At 47.8% G+C, this 19393-nt stretch overlaps 2 protein-coding genes across 2 annotated transcripts; both read right to left on the bottom strand.

Annotated features, from left to right (window-relative positions):
• Positions 1 to 5114: 5114 nt before the first annotated feature.
• On the bottom strand, positions 5115 to 5986 carry LOC123624502 (histo-blood group ABO system transferase 1-like). The gene is given in 2 exon segments (XM_045532382.1): positions 5115 to 5165; positions 5168 to 5986. Coding segments are annotated over 2 exon segments (846 nt in total). The 5' UTR covers positions 5963 to 5986.
• Positions 5987 to 12170: 6184 nt separating this feature from the next.
• LOC123624235 (histo-blood group ABO system transferase-like) lies at positions 12171 to 13220 on the bottom strand. Its single transcript, XM_045531867.1, has one exon. It carries the CDS (start codon positions 13155 to 13157, stop codon positions 12171 to 12173), a length of 987 nt encoding a protein of 328 aa, XP_045387823.1. The 5' UTR covers positions 13158 to 13220.
• Positions 13221 to 19393: the final 6173 nt, after the last annotated feature.

The raw sequence follows: 19393 nt of genomic DNA, 5'->3' as shown, positions 1-19393 counted from the left end.
CCAGGGCTGTGGTGAGGCCAGAGGAAAATGAGGGGTCCCTGTCTCAAGTGCCCGACAGGAGAAAAGAATGAAAGGTCAAGGTTCAAGTGCAGAATGTAGCCAGGACCAAGTAGTCACCTTTTATGCCTCAGTTTATCCTAATGCCAGCTGCCCATTGTGGACTCAGCTGCCTCCGTATAAGCACATGGCAAGCTGGAGACGCCCATGTCCCCACGTACAGAGTGGGGACCTGGGGTCCTGGAGCTTAACCCCTTGCCCCCATGGCTCTGCTCTGTGGTCACCACTCCTGAGCATCTCTCAGGCTGCCCTGCCCCCGCCCCCCAGCAGCCTCCTCTTGGCCTGGCCCCCACCATCTCTCTTACAGCTTCACCACAACCAACGTAATTGCTAAACAATTGCCCGAACTTGGAAGCCACCGAAATGTCCTTCAGTAGGTGAAGGGATAAATAAGCTGTGGGACACACAGACATTGAATATTTTCCAACACTAAAAAGAAATGAGGGTCAGGCCATGAAAAGACACCGAGGAAATGTAGGTGCGTATCACCGAGGGCAAGCAGACACCCTGAAAGGCCACATGCTGCATGATTGCAGCTGTGTGACATCCTGGACGAGGCACAGCTATGGTGTTCCAGGATCAGGGATGAAGAGGGAGAGCACAGAGGAATTTTAGAGCGGTGAAACCACTCCGTATGATATGACATGGTGGGTACACGTCACTATACATTTGGTCAAACTCATAGAATATTCAGCACTAAGAGTGGACCCTAATGTAAACCTCGGACTCTGAGTGATAGTGACGTGTCAATGTAGGGTCATTAATTACAACAAACCTACCATTCTGGTGGGGGGTGTTGATAACAGAGGAGGCTATGTATGTGTGATGGCAGGGAAATCTCATACCTTCTGCTCAATTGTGCTGTGAACCTAAAACTGCTTGGTAATGCTAGATCATCCTTTTATATGTGGTTAGAGTAGGTTTCTTAAAATATTGTTAAAGTTTTTTTATGTCCATGTTCATGAGGGATATTAATGTGTGAATTTCTTTTTTTGTTAGGCTTTGATATTAGGGAATGCCAGCCTCACAGAATGAGTTAGGAAAAGTTTCCTCCTTCTCCACTCTCTGAAAGAGTTGTGTAACACTGGTAAAATATTGCCCTTACACGTTTGACGGAATTCACCAGGAAACATGTTTATAGTCACTTGTAAGCCTTTTAATGTTTGTCAGAACTGTAGTGATGTTCCCCTTTTTTATTCCTGGAGTTAGACGTCATACTATCCAAACAATTCCGAGATAATCATTTTGTTTAAAGTAGTCCTGAGTTGGTAGTATCCCATATGTCGCATATGCACAAACAAAGCTGCAGGTCCCAAGTTCACCTCTCTGCATGTGGCCTTACTGGGCCAGCCAGGACAAGAAAAATAGGTGTTCCTGGCTTTCCTACTTTTCTTTTTGTGTGTGGGAGGGTCATACTGTAATCTGGCACAGCTCTGGTCTCTAGGAAAGTGGTGGGATCTTAGTCCATTTCCGCTGCTATAACAAAATAACACAGACTGGGTAATTTATGAACAATAGAAATTTATTTCTCACAGTTCTGGAGGCTAGGAAGTCCAAGATGAAGGTGCTGGCAGGTTTGGTGTCTGGTTAAGGCCTATTCCCCATGGATGGCACCATCTAGTGTCCTCACATGGTGGAAGGGACAGAAGGGCAAAAGGGGCCTCGCTAGTTCCCTCTAGCCTCTATAGAAGTCACCAGTCTCATCCAGGGTGCAGCTCTCATGGCCTAATCATTTCCTAAAGACCCCACCTTTTAATACTGTTTATTAGGGGTTAAATTTCAACATAAATTTTGGAGGGGACACAAACATGTAAGTCATAGCAGGAGGTAAAACCTCATTGTTCCATTTTAGTTTAAAACTAGCTTAATCCAGGCCCTGCCTTTGAGCCTCACAACTTCCCTTTTAGCCATGCAACTAACCTAGAGGTAGATACATTTATTCAGTTTGAAACTTTTGGAAGTTGTCTCAGAGGGGGCAGACAACCTGCCCAGGTGGCACACCCCACTAGCAGGATTTAGGGGCCTGCACTCTTTCCCTGACACCTGCATTCCTTTGGGGTGAGCTTCTGCCATCCACTCTCTTTTTCCCATTCTCTTGGACCAAGCCTGAGAGGGGGTCCTTGTCCCAGTGGTAGAGTAGGAGCAGCAGTGGCACTGAGAGTCCCTGCAGAAGGTCAGCGCCCTCGGGAAGTGGCGGAAAATGGCACGTGCCACCAGCACAGTGGGCAGGTTTGCAAGGAGCCTGCGTAGATCATCTGCAGAGTCCTCTCAATCACTGGAGTGGCCTTTCAGGCACCCTGGAGCTCTGATAAAGGCCAGAGCCAGAGAAAGACTGTCTGTGGACATTGACACCATTCCAGCCTCGCAGGCTGGTGAATCCTGGGGTGACATGTATGTTATTTCAATGAATCCTCATTTACAGATGAGGAAACAGCCTCAGAAAGGTAAACCAGCTCGCCCGTGATTGCACAGCCAGTCAGTGGCAGGGCCTAGACTTATCCCAGCTCTGCCAGACCCCAGTCCCCACACTCTCAGTGGCCATACGTGTCCCATGTGCTCACCATCTCCCGCCATCTCACATGCCCCCCACACAGCACACAGCCCCCGGGCACTCAGGGCCGAGCTGCAGGGGTTTTGCTAGAATCAGCCTGGTGAAGACTGTGTCAGGTGTGGTCAGGTGTGTGGATTCCAGCTTTAAGTGTGAAAAAGAAGGAAGACGGAGCTCAGGTCGGGAGCAGGGACATCAGTGGCAAAGATTCATCCCTGCAGTGGGAAAAGCTTCAAAGGGACTGTCATGACATGTGGCTTCAGCGTGCTTGTTGGGTGGTGATGATGCTCTGGGAGGGTAAGGTGAGGACTGGAGGTCCCGCACGGGGAGGTCCTGAGCTTGTGACAGGGCTTCCGAATCCCCCCAGAGCAGCAAGCATAGCCCCTTGGCCCGCCCACTGCCCTTCCGTTCCTGAGATTTTAACCTGACTTTGGCATAACAGTGACAAATGCACACTGAACATTAGACCTGTCTTCTTCAAAAATTAAAACATCCCTTTAATACTATGTACTCTAGGCATATCTAGGCAAATGACAGGATTTCATTCTTTTTTATGGCTGAATAGTATTGCATTGTGGATATGTATTTAATACCACAGTTTTCAAATCCGTTGATCTGTTCTCACCACGGAGAAATGACAACTATTTGAAGTGAAAGACATGCTCATGACCCTGTACATACATACATTAGTATGTATGTATTGAAACACCACATTGTACCCAATCAATATGTGTAATTATGTTGTGTCAATTAAAAACAAAATAAAACTTATAAAAAAATTAAAACATCTTCATAAGAAACATAGTGAAAGAAGATCATTGTAGACAAAGTCTGCATTTTAAACAGCACACAAGGTTTTCAGTGGAAGATTTCCATACTTTACAATAACCACCACGGAAGTGTAATGTTTAAAACCCAACATATAAAACCAGAAACAACACAGGCAGCACCTGTGCTCCTCTGCAGCCGAGCCGAGGGGTCAGAGACGGCAGTGAGACCTCCGGTGGGACAGAGGGCTGAAAGGTTTGAGAAAGGCCAGCTGGGGGACACCCCGAACCCTGAAGCCATGGCTGTGGGGTAGAGGCTGGCCTGGGGCAAGACCAGGAGTACAGGACCTGTTCTGCTGCCACGGCCAGTGATCAGGCTCCTGTGAGCCCCACGAGGATATTTTCCTTTTGCACTAGGGAGAAAACATCTTCCTGAACTCTTTTTGTATAAAAATGGTTGCTCAGCATTGACATGGAAAAATATACAACTTATAATTGGAGTCTTTTTTTTTTTTTTTTGAGATAGAGTCACGCTCTGTTGCCCAGGCTAGAGTACCGTGGCGTCAGCCTAGCTCACAGCAACCTCAAACTCCTGGGCTCAAGCAATCCTCCTGCCTCAGCCTCCCAAGTAGCTGGGACTACAGGCATGCGCCACCATGCCTGGCTAATTTTTTCTATATATTTTTAGTTGTCCAGCTAATTTCTTTCTATTTTTAGTAGAGACAGGGGTCTCGCTCTTGCTCAGGCTGGTCTCGAACTCCTGACCTTGAGCGATCCTCCCACCTCGGCCTCCCAGAGTGCTAGGATTACAGGCATGAGCCACCACGACTGGCCATAATTGGAGTCTTTTACACCTGGAAGAGGCCCCAGTAATTACGAAAATTCTTCATCCACAGAAGAGAAATAAAGGTTGCTAGTTGGGAAAAACAAAGCCAAGAAAATACAGGATTTCTGGCCACTGAAGGGCACTAAGTAAAATAGACAAAAACGAACTTCCTGTTATCTACTAGAAGTAATTTTCTTTCAGTTGATAGGGAACTGACAAGTCATGAACAAACTGAAATTGGGCTAAAAGCAATCAATGGGGTGTGGTGTGGGGGACCCTCTTTGCTCCTGGGGGACAGCTGGCAATGCTTGGGGGTGGACAAGAATCCCAGTGCCAGGAAAAAGTGTCCTGATTTGGCATCACACTCTTCTCCTGCCTGCACACTAAGGGGACCTTTCAACTTATACAAGGACTCTGAAAAGAGGAAGTAATTTGGCTTAAAGCCAAAGACTTTTGTGCATCTGCTTGGCCAAAGGCCAAGGCAGGCCCTTGGGTGACTATGTCACAGGAGCAAGAGACTGTGTCCAGGAGCTCCTCCTTGCTCTGGAATATACCTCATCGCTGATCCCCTGTGTCAGGGCAGGCTGAGGCCACTCATCTCACCCATCCTGAAGGACATTAGGAGAAGCTCAAGATGGTGGAAGTTCAGGAACTTGAACCCGAGCCCAGGAATCCAGGAGTCAGGCCTGCCTAAATGTGTGTGCGCTGGGGGTGGCGCTAGGCCTAACTGGATTGGGGTTGGTAGCAATGGTGGTGGGTGTGCCAGGCTGTAGCAATTTTTCTCAACTAGACAGGAAAAGGAAGTGGGGTTGTACGTTTTCTACTAATAATGGTTCCAATTTAGGATGGCATGCCAGGAGGACCATTCAGGATGTCTTGTGACAGCCCCTTTCTGAGCACTTCATGGATGTCTCCATCATTGGCTGCCGATTGCTTGGTGATTCTTCGGAGCAGCCACAGATCATCACTTGTCACTTTCTGCATGACCACGGGCAAAAAGAGCAGCTGCTTATCCCACATGTACTCAGGGGACAGGACCTTGGTGGGTTTGTGGTGCAGCAGGTACTTGTTCAAGTAGGTCTCATCCTTCCACATGGCCTCGATGTCACTGGCTTGGTCAATCATTATCGCCTGGTGACAGGCCTTGGTGAGCCTGTGAACCTCTGGCACTGACCCCCCAAATAAGGCTCCAGTGTAGTAAAAGTCCCCCTCATCCTCAGGAATGTAGGCTTGGGACTCAGGCCGGCGTTCATAGGGAAAGTCGCTCCGTTTGACTCCGTAGTAGCCAGGATGGAGGGTGCCGAACAAGGAGGAGAGGATTTCCACACCCACGTGGTCACTGAACTTCATGTCCACGTCCGTGCACACGAGGTAATCCACCTCCCCGAGGAAGCGCTCCTGGGAAAAGTTGCTGATCACCTGCATGCGATGGGCATGGCTCTGGATCTCAGTGATGACCATCTGCCTTCCCTCCCGGAGCCTGATGAGCGGAACATCATCTGGTTGGTCGGTGAAGACGTAGTACTTTATCCTGTGCCCCACCATGAAGTATGCCTCTGCGGTCTCTAGGAACAGCGTCAGGGACTCCACGTATTTTTCAAGGGCAAACACGGTTAATCCAATGGTGGCATTCTGGAGCCAGAACTGCTCATTGAGTATCTCGATATTGAAGGTCCCCTCCCACACGATGGGAGCCAGCCAAGGGGTCATAACAAGGGCATCTTCCCTGGAGGCCAGTAGCAGATCTGGCTGGAGATACACCATCCTTGATACATTCACGGCTTGCAGATGGTCTGCTCTCACTGGCCTGCTGACCCCAGCTAGAATGCTTCCCAGCTTCTGGCTTCTTAGGGTCAGGGAAGTATAGCCAAAGAAGACCAAGGTGACAATTAGCAGGAAAAGAAAGGTTACACGAGGAAGCAAACAGTATTTTGATTTCCCAGGATGCTTCTGCGGCAGCTTGGCCATGGCTCTGCATCTCCTCCACGCTGTGCGGTGACCTCTCCGGCCTGGGGGGAGTGAGGCCAAGTTTGAGGGCCTGTGGCCTCCAAGCCACCACACACAGCTTACTGGTCCAGCAGTCCCCCAAGCCCCCCAAGGCTGATTCTGGCACCGGGGGCCCCTTGTACCCAGTAGAGGAAGGCCTGGAGTCCCAGCAGAACTCCAACAAATTCAATTTTGGTTTACGGTGCTGTCAAGGTCACCAGGTGGCAAGACTCAGTTAACAGACAACTGGAACTGAAGGACCAGTGTGCAGGAGAGAAGTCTGGGTTTCTGAAGCAGGCTCAGGAGACTGGCTCAAGCGAGGCCACTGGGAAGGTCAAGGGCAGAGATTGTGATGAAAGCAGGGCAGGGCAGGAGCCACCAGGGGCCTGAGCAAGTGGTCAGAGGGCTTGTGCTCTGACCTGCCTTTGACACTCACTAGCTGTGAAACCTTTACTAGAGAATGGAGTTTCCTAGAGAGTTCAGACTGTCTTCAACATCACATCCAGATAGGCTGATTCAGGAAGCCTGATTTGGGAACCATGGTGGAGGGGACAGATCTACAGATTAGTATTTCCTTTATTCTCCCAATAATCACTTAAAATCCACTGAGCATTTATTTTTTAGGTATCGGGCCTTACACTGTTAGGATTAGGCTGCTAAGTTTGATGTGCGTTACCGTGTTCCGTGCTCACAGTGTGAGCCTCAGCTCTCTGTTATGTTCCATTGGTTCATGTGTCTGCTCTTATGCCAGTATCATATTGTTTTGATTACTATAGCTTTGAATATAATTTGAAAGTCTCCAACTTTGTTTTTTTTTTTTTTTGTGAGACACAGTCTCACTCTGTTGTCCGGGCTAGAGTGCCATGGCGTCAGCCTAGCTCACAGCAACCTCAAACTCCTGGGCTCGAGCAATCCTCCTGTCTCAGCCTCCCGAGTAGCTGGGACTACAGGCATGTGCCACCATGCCCGGCTAATTTTTTCTACATATATTTTTAGTTGTCCAGCTAATTTCTTTCTATATATATATATATATATATATATATATATATATTTTTTTTTTAGTAGAGATGGGGTCTCGCTCTTGCTCAGGCTGGTCTCGAACTCTTGAGCTCAAACAGTCCACCTGCCTCAGCCTCCCAGAGTGCTAGGATTACAGTCGTGAGCCACCATGCCCAGCCTCCAACTTTGTTTTTCTTTCACATTATTACTTTAGCTATTAGGGGTCTTTTGTGGTTCCATGTACAACAAATGGTGCTGAGTAAACTGGATATCCACATGCAAAAGAATGAAATTGAATCTTTAGCTTACTTCATATACAAAAATTAACTCAAAATGGATCAGAGACTTAAACCTCAGAGCTAAATCTCTTAGAAAAAAACAGAGGGTGAGGCTTCATGGTATTGGGTTTAGGCCATGATTTCTTAGATGACACTAAAAGAACAAGCAACAAAACTACAAATTGACAAATTGGATTACATCAAAATTAAAAACTTTTCTCCACCAAAGGGCACTGTCAAGAGAGTGAAAAGGCAAACTACAGAATGGAAGAAAATATTTTCAAATCATAGATGTGATAAGGGTTTATATCTAGAATATATGAAGAACCCCTACAACTTAACAATAAACCTACAAACAACCCACTGAAAAAATGGGCAAAGGAATCAAATGGCCATTTTTCCAAAGAATACATAAAGATGGCCAAGAAGCTAATGAAAAGATGCTCAACATCACTAATCATTAGTGGAATGCAAATCAAAATCACAATGAGATACCACTTCATACTCATTAGAATGGTTATTACAAAGAAAAAAAAAAACCAAAGAGCCTTTGTACACTGTTGGTGGGAATGTAAAATGCTGCAGCCCTTGTGGAAGACAACATGGCACTCTCCTAAAATTATCACTTCCACTTCTAGATCCATACCCCAAAGAATTGAAAGCAGGGACTTGAATGGATATCTGTACATTAATGTTCATAGCAGCAGTATTCACAATAGACAAAAGGTGAAATCAACGCAAATGTCCATCAACTGCAGAATGGGAAAATGATATGTATTACCTACAATTCAGTATTAAAAGCGGAGAAAATTTTGATGCATGCTACAGCAAGGAGGAACCTTGAAAACATTATGCTAAGTGAAATGAGTCAGACATAAAATAGTCAAATACCGCATACAGTGTGTATCAGGGTACCCGGAATAGTCAAATTCACAGAAACAGCACATCCCACAGCAGTTGCCCATCAGCTCCTCTTCACCCCTTTGATGGATTCTGCCCTCTTGGCATGTGCCTTTATCCCCATGAAAGTGACTGGTCCACTGAATACTAAAAATATGAGTTTGAAAAAAAATATGGCAAACGTTCAGACCGGTGAAGTTTATAGGCTCATTTCATGCTGTCGTTCATTTTGCCTGTAACTCCATGTGTTTGGGCCTCCCAGTCTTGGCTTTAGGCTCCGTGGTCCTTGCCCTCATATGCACGAGCAGTAAGCACAACACATTTGCAGCAACAGCCTCTCCTTCAGTCCTTCCCTCAAAGCCAGAGCCACACACTCAGTCCTGATCCTGGTGGACAATTTTGTCTTCTTCCTGCCTCTTGCACTTTGGTATTTTGCGTAACACGAATTGCAAATCGAAGCCAGTGACTGATGCACATCACTGTGCTCTTGGCTTTGTGTTTTCCAACATTTAGCCCTTTTGAGCTCATCAATTGTGACGCATGAGTCTCTAAATTATGTTTTGCCTGCTGGGCAGAAAAATGGTTTTTTCCTCCTTAAGCTGGTAGTAATACAGCTATTAATCTTGCGATCTGTGCAGGGAAATCTGTTATTGATCTCTTCATTTGTTAATATGTTGCTGACTGGGAGGTGCTAGTTATAATTCTAGGAACTGGTGTACTCAGTGATGAAGAACAGCAATACATTGCTTTCAGAAAGTTCATGATAGGCCCCAAATATGAAATTATTTACATACTTTACAAAGGTAACTTAATCTAATTATGTGTTATTCATCAGTGCAGAATTTCAGAGTCTTTCAGGAAAGTATAATTTAGAGAAACTACTTAATGAAGAGATGTAAATGAAGTGTCACCTGTATTTGGTATTATCATGTATGTGTCTAGTCACAGACATTACACTTTTCACAAAAAATAACTCAAAAGCAATCATAGACCTAAATGTAAAACAAAAAAACCCATAAAAACTAGAAAATAACAGGAGACAATTGAGATGGGAAAGAATTTTTAGATACAATCCCAAAAGCATAGTGCATGAAAGAAGAATTGGTAATTTGGGTGTCACTAAAAAAGTGCTTCTCTGTAAAAGGCAATGTTAAGAGACTGAAAAAAGCCACAGATTGGGGGAAAAATCTTTGCAAAACCCATGTGATGAAGGACTGGTATCCAGAATATATAAAAAAACTCTTAAAACTCAACAATAAGAAAACAAGCAATCCAATTAAAAAGTGGCCAAAATATTGGAACAGACATCTTACCAAAGAAGAGATACAGGTTGCAAATAAGTATATTAAAAGATACTCACCATTGTGTGTCATCAGGGAATTGTAACTTTAAAATAACAATGAGATGCCACTACAAACCAATTATTAATAGAACGGCTTGTATCCACAAATGCTAGTAAGACTAAATGATGCAAAGATGTGGAGCACGAACTCTGTCTTCATTCACTGATGGTGGAAATGCAAAATGGTGGCATCACCTTGGAAGACTGGTAGTTTCTTAGAAAACTAACCATACCCCGACCTCCTTGGTGTTTACCTAAATGAGTTGAAAACTTATGTCCACTCATATTCATGCACGTGAATATTTATAGCAGCTTTATTCATAATCACCCAAACCCAGAAGGAACGAAGGTGTCCTTCCATAGATAAATGGATAAACAAATTGTGGTACATCCATACAATGCAATATTATTCAGTGATAAAAAGAAATAAGCTATCGAGCTACGAAAACACACGGAGGAATCTTAAATGCACACTACTAAGTGAAAGAAGATAATCTGAAAAGGCTGATTCCAACTATATGACATACTAGAAAGGCAAAAATACGGAGATAGTAAAAAATCAGTGGGTGCCATTGCTTCAGGGAGGGGGAGGGTTAAATAGGTGGAGCTCAGAGGATTTTTAGGGCAGCGAAACTATTCTGTATGATGATATAATGGCGAATACATGTTGTATATTTGTCAAAACCCATAGAATGTACAGCACAAAGAATGAAGCCTAATGTCATCTGTGGATTTTAATTAATAATCAATACAAGCTCATTAACTGTAACAAATGTACCACAGTAATGCCAGAGGTTAATTATAGGTGAGACAGTGTGCATGGGGGGAGGTGAAAGGGATAGTTACATCAGTTCTGTGTAGTTTCCACCCATTTTTCTGTAAACCAGTAAGTGCTCTATAAAAGGAAGTCTATTAAAATAGGAAACCAGAGTTGACACAGGCAGCACTCTTGTCATTTTCAGTTGTGTTGAAGGAAATGGCTGTGGGGCCTCTGGCTGGACAGGAAGCAGAAAGACAGAGGGGACATCTCTGGGACATCCTTTAACCCTGAACGTGTGGCCTCAAGATAGAACATTGACTGGGAGGGGCAGACCTGCAGGGCGGGGCACGTTCTGCTGCCGCTGCTGGCAATCTAGCCTCTGTAAGCCCCATAATTTTCATTTTATGTTAGAGAGAAAACATTTTTCCCAAATTATGCTTGTGTAAAACTAGTGGGTCAAAACTGACAGAGAAACGTGCAACTTAGACTCAGAGGCTTTAGCTGGAAAGCTCCCTGAAGTTATTAAAATTTACCAAGTACGTAAGGGAAATAAAGGTTGCTACTGTGTAACTTCCCTCTCTCTTCTACGGGGCCAAGCAAATGCCGGAGTCCGGACACCCTAAGAGTCTTTATTAAAAAATCAAGTAACGGACAGGTTTTCATGACAGTTACAAACTTCCCATTGTCATCTACAAGTACATTTTTATCAGCTAACAGGAAATGGACAAGTCACCAATAAATTGAAACAAGGGCTGGGAGAGGGGAGGGAGGCCTGCTCTGTGTTCAGTGGACAGCTGCTCCCACTGCACAGCTGCTCCCGTGGACAGCTGCTCCCAGTGCACAGCTGCTCCCGTGGACAGCTGCTCCCGTGGACAGCTGCCCCAGTGGACAGCTGCTCCCATGGATAGCTGCCCCAGTGGACAGCTGCTCCCAGTGGACAGCTGCTCCCGTGGATAGCTGCCCCAGTGGACAGCTGCTCCCGTGGATAGCTGCTCCCGTGGACAGCTGCCCCAGTGGACAGCTGCTCCCGTGGATAGCTGCCCCAGTGGACAGCTGCTCCCGTGGATAGCTGCCCCAGTGGACAGTTGCCCCCAGTGGACAGCTGCCCCCAGTGGACAGCTGCTCCCAGTGCACAGCTGCTTCCATTGCACAGCCAACAATGTCTGGGGATAGCCAGAAAGGCAAGCGCCAGGAGGGAATGTCTCCGCTTGGAACCGTGACCTTCCTAACCACTAAAAGAACCTTCCAACTTAGGCAAGAAATTTGAAAACAAGGACATGTGTTTATCTGCTGGTCCAAGGGTCCAGGCAGGCCTACGTGTCACAGGAGGCAAGAGACTATGTGTCCAAGAGCCTCGTTACTTCTTCTGGAAAAGATCTCATCTCTGATCTCCAGTATGTCAGGACAAGCTGAGAGCACTGGCCTCATTCATCCTGAAGGATGTTAGGAGCACACAGTGATGAGCTCAAGGTGGTGGCAACTCAGGAACTTGTGCCTGAGCTGCGGAATCCGGCCACCTAAATGTGGCGGGGCGGCGACTGGGGTAGGGAGATGGCGCTAGGGCCGCCTAAGCTTGGGGAGATGGTGGGAGGCTTCAGCAATTTTTCTCGACCACAAAGGAAAAAGAGGAGGCGTTACACCCTTCCTTGTCAAACTGACTTTATAATAGGGTAGCATGCCAGGAGGGAGAGTAGGGCCGACTGGCCATCACCCCTCTCTGAACCCTTTCGTGGAACTTCCCTCATCAGACCGGATTTCCTGGGGGTTCTTTACCAAGACCACAATTCTACTCCGCTTTATGTTGGTGGGCAAGCCCATCAGCTGCCGATAGGACATATACTTCAGCAGCTCGTTATCACACATGTACTCAGGGGACAGGACCTTGGTGGGTTTGTGGTGCAGCAGGTACTTGTTCAAGTGGCTCTCCTCATGCCATATGGCCTCAATGTCATTGGCTCGGTCAATCATCATTGCCTGGTGACAGGCCTTGGTGAGCCTGTGAACCTCTGGCACTGACCCCCCAAATAAGGCCCCTATGTAATAAAAGTCCCCCTCATCCCCAGGAATGTAGGCTTGGGACTCAGGCCGGCGTTCATAGGCAAAGTTGTTCCTTCCAGTCCCGTAGTAGCCAGGATGGAGGGTGCCGAACAAGGAGGAGAGGATTTCCACACCCACGTGGTCACTGAACTTCATGTCCACGTCCGTGCACACGAGGTAATCCACCTCCCCGAGGAAGCGCTCCTGGGAAAAGTTGCTGATCACCTGCATGCGGCGCATGGAGATGTCCTGCCAGCGGGCATAGCTCTGGGCCTTGAGGATGACCATCCGCCTCCCTCTGTGGAGCTGGATGCGGGGAACGTGGTCAGGTTGGTCGGTGAAGATGTAGTAGTTCACCCTGTGCCCCACCATGAAGTACCTCTCTGCGGACTCCAGGAACTGCTTCAAGAAAACCATGTATTTTTTCATGGCAAACACGGTTAATCCGATGGTGGCATTCTGGAGCCAGAACTGCTCATTCAGTATGTCAGTGTTGAAGGTCCCCTCCCACACAATGGGGGCCAGCCAAGGGGTCACAACAAGGACATCTCGTCTGGAGGGTGTTAGTACATCTGGCTGGGGATACACCATCCTTGATGATTTTACGCGTTGCTGGCCGTGGAGTTCTCTAACAGCTATGCTTCCCTTGTCTAGCATGCTCTTCAGCTCCTGGCTCTGTGGGTTCAGATAACTGTAGCCAAGGAAGGCCAAGATGAGAGTTATTAGGAGAAGGAAGTTCACATGATGAAGAGGTAGCATCTGGACGATGTCCACAGCAGCTCAGTCATAGCCCCACTTCAGCAGCCTTGATCCCTTCGATCCTGTTAGGGCACCTGCTCCTCTTCTACCTTCTGCCCACAGCAGCCTCTTCTGAGCAGGGTGAGGCAGAAGGCATGGACCATGAGGTGCTCACGCCCCTCCTGCTCCTCCTGAGACCCTACCCCAGCTCAAGGGACTCCTGAGAGCAGGCCATCCAGGGCCTCCCAGGGGAGGAGGCCTCCAGAGATTATAGAAACACCATAAATTCAGTTTTGGTTTGAGGGCATGTGAAAGAACCAGGTGGCAGGATTCACTTAACACACAGCCAGAACTTCTGGGCCAGAATGTAGGAGAGAAGTCAGGGCTCCTGAAACAGGTACAAGAGACAAATTCAAGGCAGGCTATTAAGCAAGTCAAAGACAGTGATTGCGATGAAAGCAGGGCAGGAGCCACCAGGGGGCTGACCAGGGGGTAGAGGGCTTGTGCTCTGGCCTCTTGAAATTTACTAGCTGTGAAACCTTTATCAGAGCACAGAGTTTTCTGGAAAATCCCTAACTGTCTGTCTTCAAGACTGATCTGGAAACCATGATAGAAGAGACAAAAGATCGTGCCACCCTTATTCCCCAAGTGTGGAAGAGCTAGGACACATCAGGTCTTCCTCCCTGCAGGGAAAGGTGGTCAGGACGGACTCAGCACCTTCATCACCTCTGTGGACCCCTGAAGACTTTGCCACTGGGGATCTCTGCAGCTTTCACCCACACTGAGCTGAACGGGGAGAGATGCCCAGAGTCCACAGTGCTACCCTTCCCCCAGGGAAGGAACCAGTGCTGTGCCTTATCACCCCCTCCTTAGTAGCCATTGTGCCCCTCCATCCCTGGGGCCTTGCATCTACTGTACCCCAGCCCTCAGGGCCTGGGTCACCCAGTGTCGTGTCATCTCCAGGCCTGAATTACTGCTGTTCCCTGTTTCCTGAGACTAAGTTTCCACAGAGCTGCTCCATTTCCCCCCAGCCCAACTCACCACTGTGCCCCACCATTTCCAAGGTCTCATTGCTGCAGCCCCCGTCCCTCAGGGCCCGAGGTACTATTGCAGCCTGCTTTCCTAGGGGCCAGAATCCCCACTGTACTGTACCACCCTGCCATCCAGACCTCAGCTGCTGTGGCCCTTGCCTTCGCAAGGACCAGAGTTGCTGCTGTGCTATGCCCTGCCCTCTACACCCACACACAGCTGTGCCCAGTTGACACAGGGCCATGTCCACCGCAGGCTGAGTAGCTGCTGCACCATGCTCCTTGGAGTCTGAGTTGCTGTTGCTCCTCATCATTCCCAGGGCATTGCTGCCACTGTGTCCCACCCCTACAGCCTGAGCTACCACAGCATCATGCTGCCCTAGGGGCCTGAGTCAGTGCTACCACTGTACCCTGAACCCAGGCCTAAGCCTTTAGCTTTCCCCTTCATCCCTGCCCGTGCTGTTGCTGTGCCCTGCCTCCCAGGGTCCAAGCTGCACCCCTGGCCCTGGCCCTGGCACCTGGCACCCCTGGCCCTGGCACCTCTCCTCTCTGTCTCTTTCTCTCTCTCCCCCTCCATGTGGTCTCTTCACATGCCAACTTCTCTTGTCTTCCACCATGAGTGGAAGCAGTCTGAGGCCCTCACCAGAAGCAGATGCTAGTGCCATGCTTCTTGTACAGCCTGGAGAACCAAGAGCACAGTTAACTTCTCTTCTTTATAAATTACCCAGATTCAGGTATTTCTTTATAGCAACACAAATGGACTAAGACAAGTATAATTTAAAACTTCCCAATATAGAAAAGCCCAAGACTACAAGGCTTCATAACTATTCTACCAAACATTCAGAGAAAAATTATACACAATGGTGTATTATTCAGCCGCAAAAAAGAATGAAATCCTGTCATTTGCAGCAACATGGATGGATGGGGAGGTCATTATGTTAAGAGAAATAATCCAGGCACAGAAAGACAAATATCACATGTTCTCACTCATGTGGGGGATAAAAAAGTGGATCTCTCAGAGGTGGAAAGTAGAATGGTGGTTACCAGAGGCTGGGAAGGGAAGGAAAGAGAGGGGATGAGGAGAAGTTGGTTAATGGGGACAAAAATACAGTTAGATATAAGGAATATGTTCTAGTGTTTGATAGTAGAGTAGGGAAATTATAGTTAACAATAATTTATTGTATATTTCAAAAAAAAAGCTAGAAGAGAATAATTGTAATGTTCCCAACACAAAGATAAATGTTTGAGGTGGTGGATATCCCAATTACCCTGGTTTGATTATTGCACATCTTATACATGTATTAAAACATCACACGTACTCCCCAAATACGTACAACTATTGGGCTTGTATTTTTTTATCCACTCAGCCAGCCTATGTCTCTTGAGTGGGGAACTCAAAACATTCATGTTGATGGATAGAATTGATGTGTGGGATGCTGTTCTGTTCATCTGAATGGGTAGTATCTTGTTTCTTTGTTTTACCTCTGGTTTTACATGAGCTCTGAGCTTTAGCTGTTGGGTGGTGACTGAGCTGATCCATCTGTAATGCAGTTCTGAGTGTTTCTTGTAGGGCAGGTCGGGTCTTGACAAATTCCCTCAGTGTGTGTTTGTCTGGAAAAGTCTTTATTTCTCCTTCCTTTATGAAACTTAGTTTTGCAGGATACAAAATTCTAGGCTGGCAGTTGTTCTGTTTAAGAAGACTGAAGATGGGCCTCCAATTCCTTCTGGCTTGTAAGGTCTCTGTTGAGAAGTCTGCAGTTAGCCTGATAGGTTTTCCTTTGTTAGTTATTTGATGTTTTCTCCTTATGCCTTGCAGGAGTTCCTCCTTTGTGTTGACTTTGGCCCGTCTGATGACTATATATCTTGGTGATTTCCTCTTTGCGATGAGTCTCCCAGATGTTTGTTGAGTTTCTTGTATCTAGATGTCTAAATCTCTAGCAAAACCAGGGAAGTTTTCCTCAATTATTCCCTCAAATAGGTTTTCCAGCCCTTGTGCATTTTCTTCTTCACCCTCAGGGATGCCCCATGATTCTTATATTTGGCCATTTTACATAATCTCATGTTTCTTTCATAATCCCACAAGGGGGGTTCAATGTTGCTTGCCGCACAGAAAGCCACTTACTGAGACAGCGAGGATTGTCAAGGAAGAAAGGATTTATTTCCATGGATGTGCCAACAGGGAGGGGGAGGCATGAACTGCCTCAAATCCACTTCCCTGACCAACAGGGTCAGGGATTTTTTCTGCAGGTGAAATGAATAATGCAGGAGGGGTGTGAGCATCATTGTGTGTTTGGGGTGGAGTGCCAGGCACGTAAGTGCAGTGAGAAATCATGCTAGAACATACGGCCAAAAATGGCGGATATGTCCCTCCCAGGGCAGAGATTTTAGTATTATACTGAGCTAAGGGTTAATACTGGTCATTCGTTCAGCCTTGTGCGTGGGCTCAGTGAGTCTTCAGGCATGGTCTGTGCTCTTACCTTGTCTTCTCCAGACAAGCAGGTAGTATGGGGCTTTGTAGGAGGTTTGTAGGAGGTTTCGCTGTTCCTGAGAAAGGAGCTGAAAAGAGAATGTATCAGTACAACAGAAAATTACAAAGTTCTGGTCAGGAAATTTTGCTAAAAGGTTCTCTGCCTAACTGAGGCTGTAGTTGCTAAGTTACCAAGGCTGAGATAAATCTTACTGTCAAGGCCATTTAGAACTATCAGCCCCAGCCATAATATGAACACTGAAAACTCATTTGAAATATGAGGGAACCAAAAACATTGTTGAGAAAATATTTTTTTTGCTTATAAAACTGGTTACAAAGCTGCCAGGCAGGGGCTGAAGCGGCCCCACCCAACCAGAAAATCTGCTTGTGGAGATGGGGCCATCTGAGATTCACATCTGACTGTCCAGCTCTCAAACCTCCCCCTGGCCTGCATGTCTGATCCTGTAGTATGCTTCTCCATGAAATGCTGGTCGGTAGGGAGCGCCCAGATTGGGCATGCTGGGTCCACTGTAAGTCCTCAAGGGAAGAGGCATGGGCCCCACTGTCTGTGGAGGCCTCAGCCTGGAGGAATGTGGCTACTGGAGAGAGGCATTTGCTCGCCAAATTCTCAGCTCAAACTTCTCTCCAGGTTGGAATGGGTGGGGGATGGGCCGCACCTCCTGGTCAGCCCAAGTGCCTGAGTGCACCATGCTTGGTTGCTATGGTGCCAGGGGTGGGGTCTTCCTCACTGGAGGATCCACCCTAATCCACCAGGGTGGTTTTCCTGCAGGGAGGATGGGTGTTCTCCCAGATTGCTGCATCTCAGAACCCCAGTTTTCTCCCTTCAATTCTGACAATGTGGGCTTACATGCCACCCAAGTCCAGCTCCCAGACTTCCCCTCTGTGTCCCCAGTAACCCATTCATGTCTGCGGGCAATGAGGTTCAGCCTGCTTGTCTGACCCGCTGGTATGTGACTCCATGAAACATCAGCGGGCAGGAGCTCCCAAATTGGGCACCCTGTGTCCACGGCAGTCCCCCAAGGGAAGAGGCATGTGGAAGCCTCAGCCTCCAGAATGCACCCCCTGGGGAGAGGTGGCTGATGGCCAAATTCTTGGCTCTAACTACACTCCCAGCTGCAGCCTTGGGGGAAGGGTGGGGAGGAAGCATCTGAATGGAAGAAAGTCAGTTCTGTGGCCTCTTGTGTGACACTTTCCTTGGAGAGGAGCCCCACACGGAATAAGCAGACTCCAGGATCACACAAGTTCTCCCCATTGTTCCATGTTTGCCACCGTGCCTGGGCTTGTGGGGGTGGAAAAGACTCCAAGAAACGTGGTAGCCTGCTGGTGACTGAAGGTTCCTGGAAAACAGAGTGTGATTCCCCCACCCTTTTGCTGTGCTCTGAGCCTCTCTGGGTTTGATCCTTGTGGACCTCCTTCTTCCCCTATCTTCTTCCCTCTCTGTTTTGCAATTTTCCTCCATGAGGTCCCCAGCAAGCTTCGGCACCTCTGTCTAAGAGCTACACCTGATCCGTGTCGCTTCCTCCCTCTCCCCTATCTGAATCCAGTCTTCCTATGGGATGGTCCAGCCAGTGATGTCCCTAGTCAGCCATCCTGACCTTCCCGCACACACAACTTCTATTCAACATAGTACTGAAAGAATTATCAAGAGCCATCAGCATGAAAACGAAATAAAAAGCATCAAAATAGGAAAGGAAGAAGTAAAATACTCTACCCTTCCTCCTCCCAACATGCTCAGAACTGCCTCAAGAAGTTTTCAGAACCCTGGACCACCCACGTCCCCAGCCACCCACTTCTGCGTGAAGGCAGGAGCAAGGTGGCACAGAGAAGCACATAAGCACCAGCCAGCTTCATGGTACAGGTGACAGGTGCTCCTTATCTGCCACGGGACACTTTTTCACCTGCTGTTGGTCCCGCAGTGGAGCAGGAGGGGTCTGTGTCAGAGGCTTCGTTTTCCAGGAGGTACACGTTTGGAATTGCCAAGGATGGCAGGTGGAGGTGTATGACACAGTGATACAGTACGCCCTAAGTCAACAAAGGGCACTGGCTCAGTCTTTCTTCGCTTTCTTGAGGGCTCTGTCTGAGGGACAGCTGATGTGGAAGTCTAAGGAAGAGAACAGAAGGGTCTCCACTTTACGGATTTTTTCAGGAAGCTCTCTGCTTAGCTAATGGCCTCACAGCTAGTAAGTGTCAAGGGCAGGCCAGCCCACAAGCCCTCTGACTACCTGGTCAGGCTGGCTCCTGCCCTGCTCTGCTTTCATCACACTCTCTGCCCTTGACCTGCCCAGTGGCCTTCCTTGAGCCAGTCTCCTCAGCCTGTTTCCAGAGCCCCGACTTCTCTCCTGAATGCTGGTCCTTGAGTTATAGTTGATTGTTGACTACGTGTGCCCACCTGGTTACTTTCACAAACCTCAGCCTGGAACTGAATTTATCACAGTCCACTAGGACCTGAGTCTTTTGCCCTGGTGTGTGCTTGTGTGCCCCCAAGTCCAGGTACCCCTTTGTGCAGGAGTTGGCACTGCGGGAGCCTAGGCTGCTGGAGTAGTGGGCAGGGAGTGGGGGCCCTCAGGTCCCAGGAGTTCAGCCTCACCCTGCCTTGGGGAGAACACTGAGGGTAGACAGTCGATGAGGGGTGAGTACCC

This window comes from Lemur catta, chromosome 19, assembly GCF_020740605.2.
Source record: "Lemur catta isolate mLemCat1 chromosome 19, mLemCat1.pri, whole genome shotgun sequence".
In the NCBI taxonomy this organism is placed as follows: Eukaryota; Metazoa; Chordata; class Mammalia; order Primates; family Lemuridae; genus Lemur; species Lemur catta.
Note: the sequence above shows the minus strand (reverse complement) of the source record. Positions and strands in the feature narration are given on the sequence as shown.

Excerpts from the sequence above, each read along its gene's own strand:
- LOC123624235 (XM_045531867.1), bottom strand. The coding sequence starts at position 13,157 with ATGCTAGACAAGGGAAGCATAGCTGTTAGAGAACTCCACGGCCAGCAA.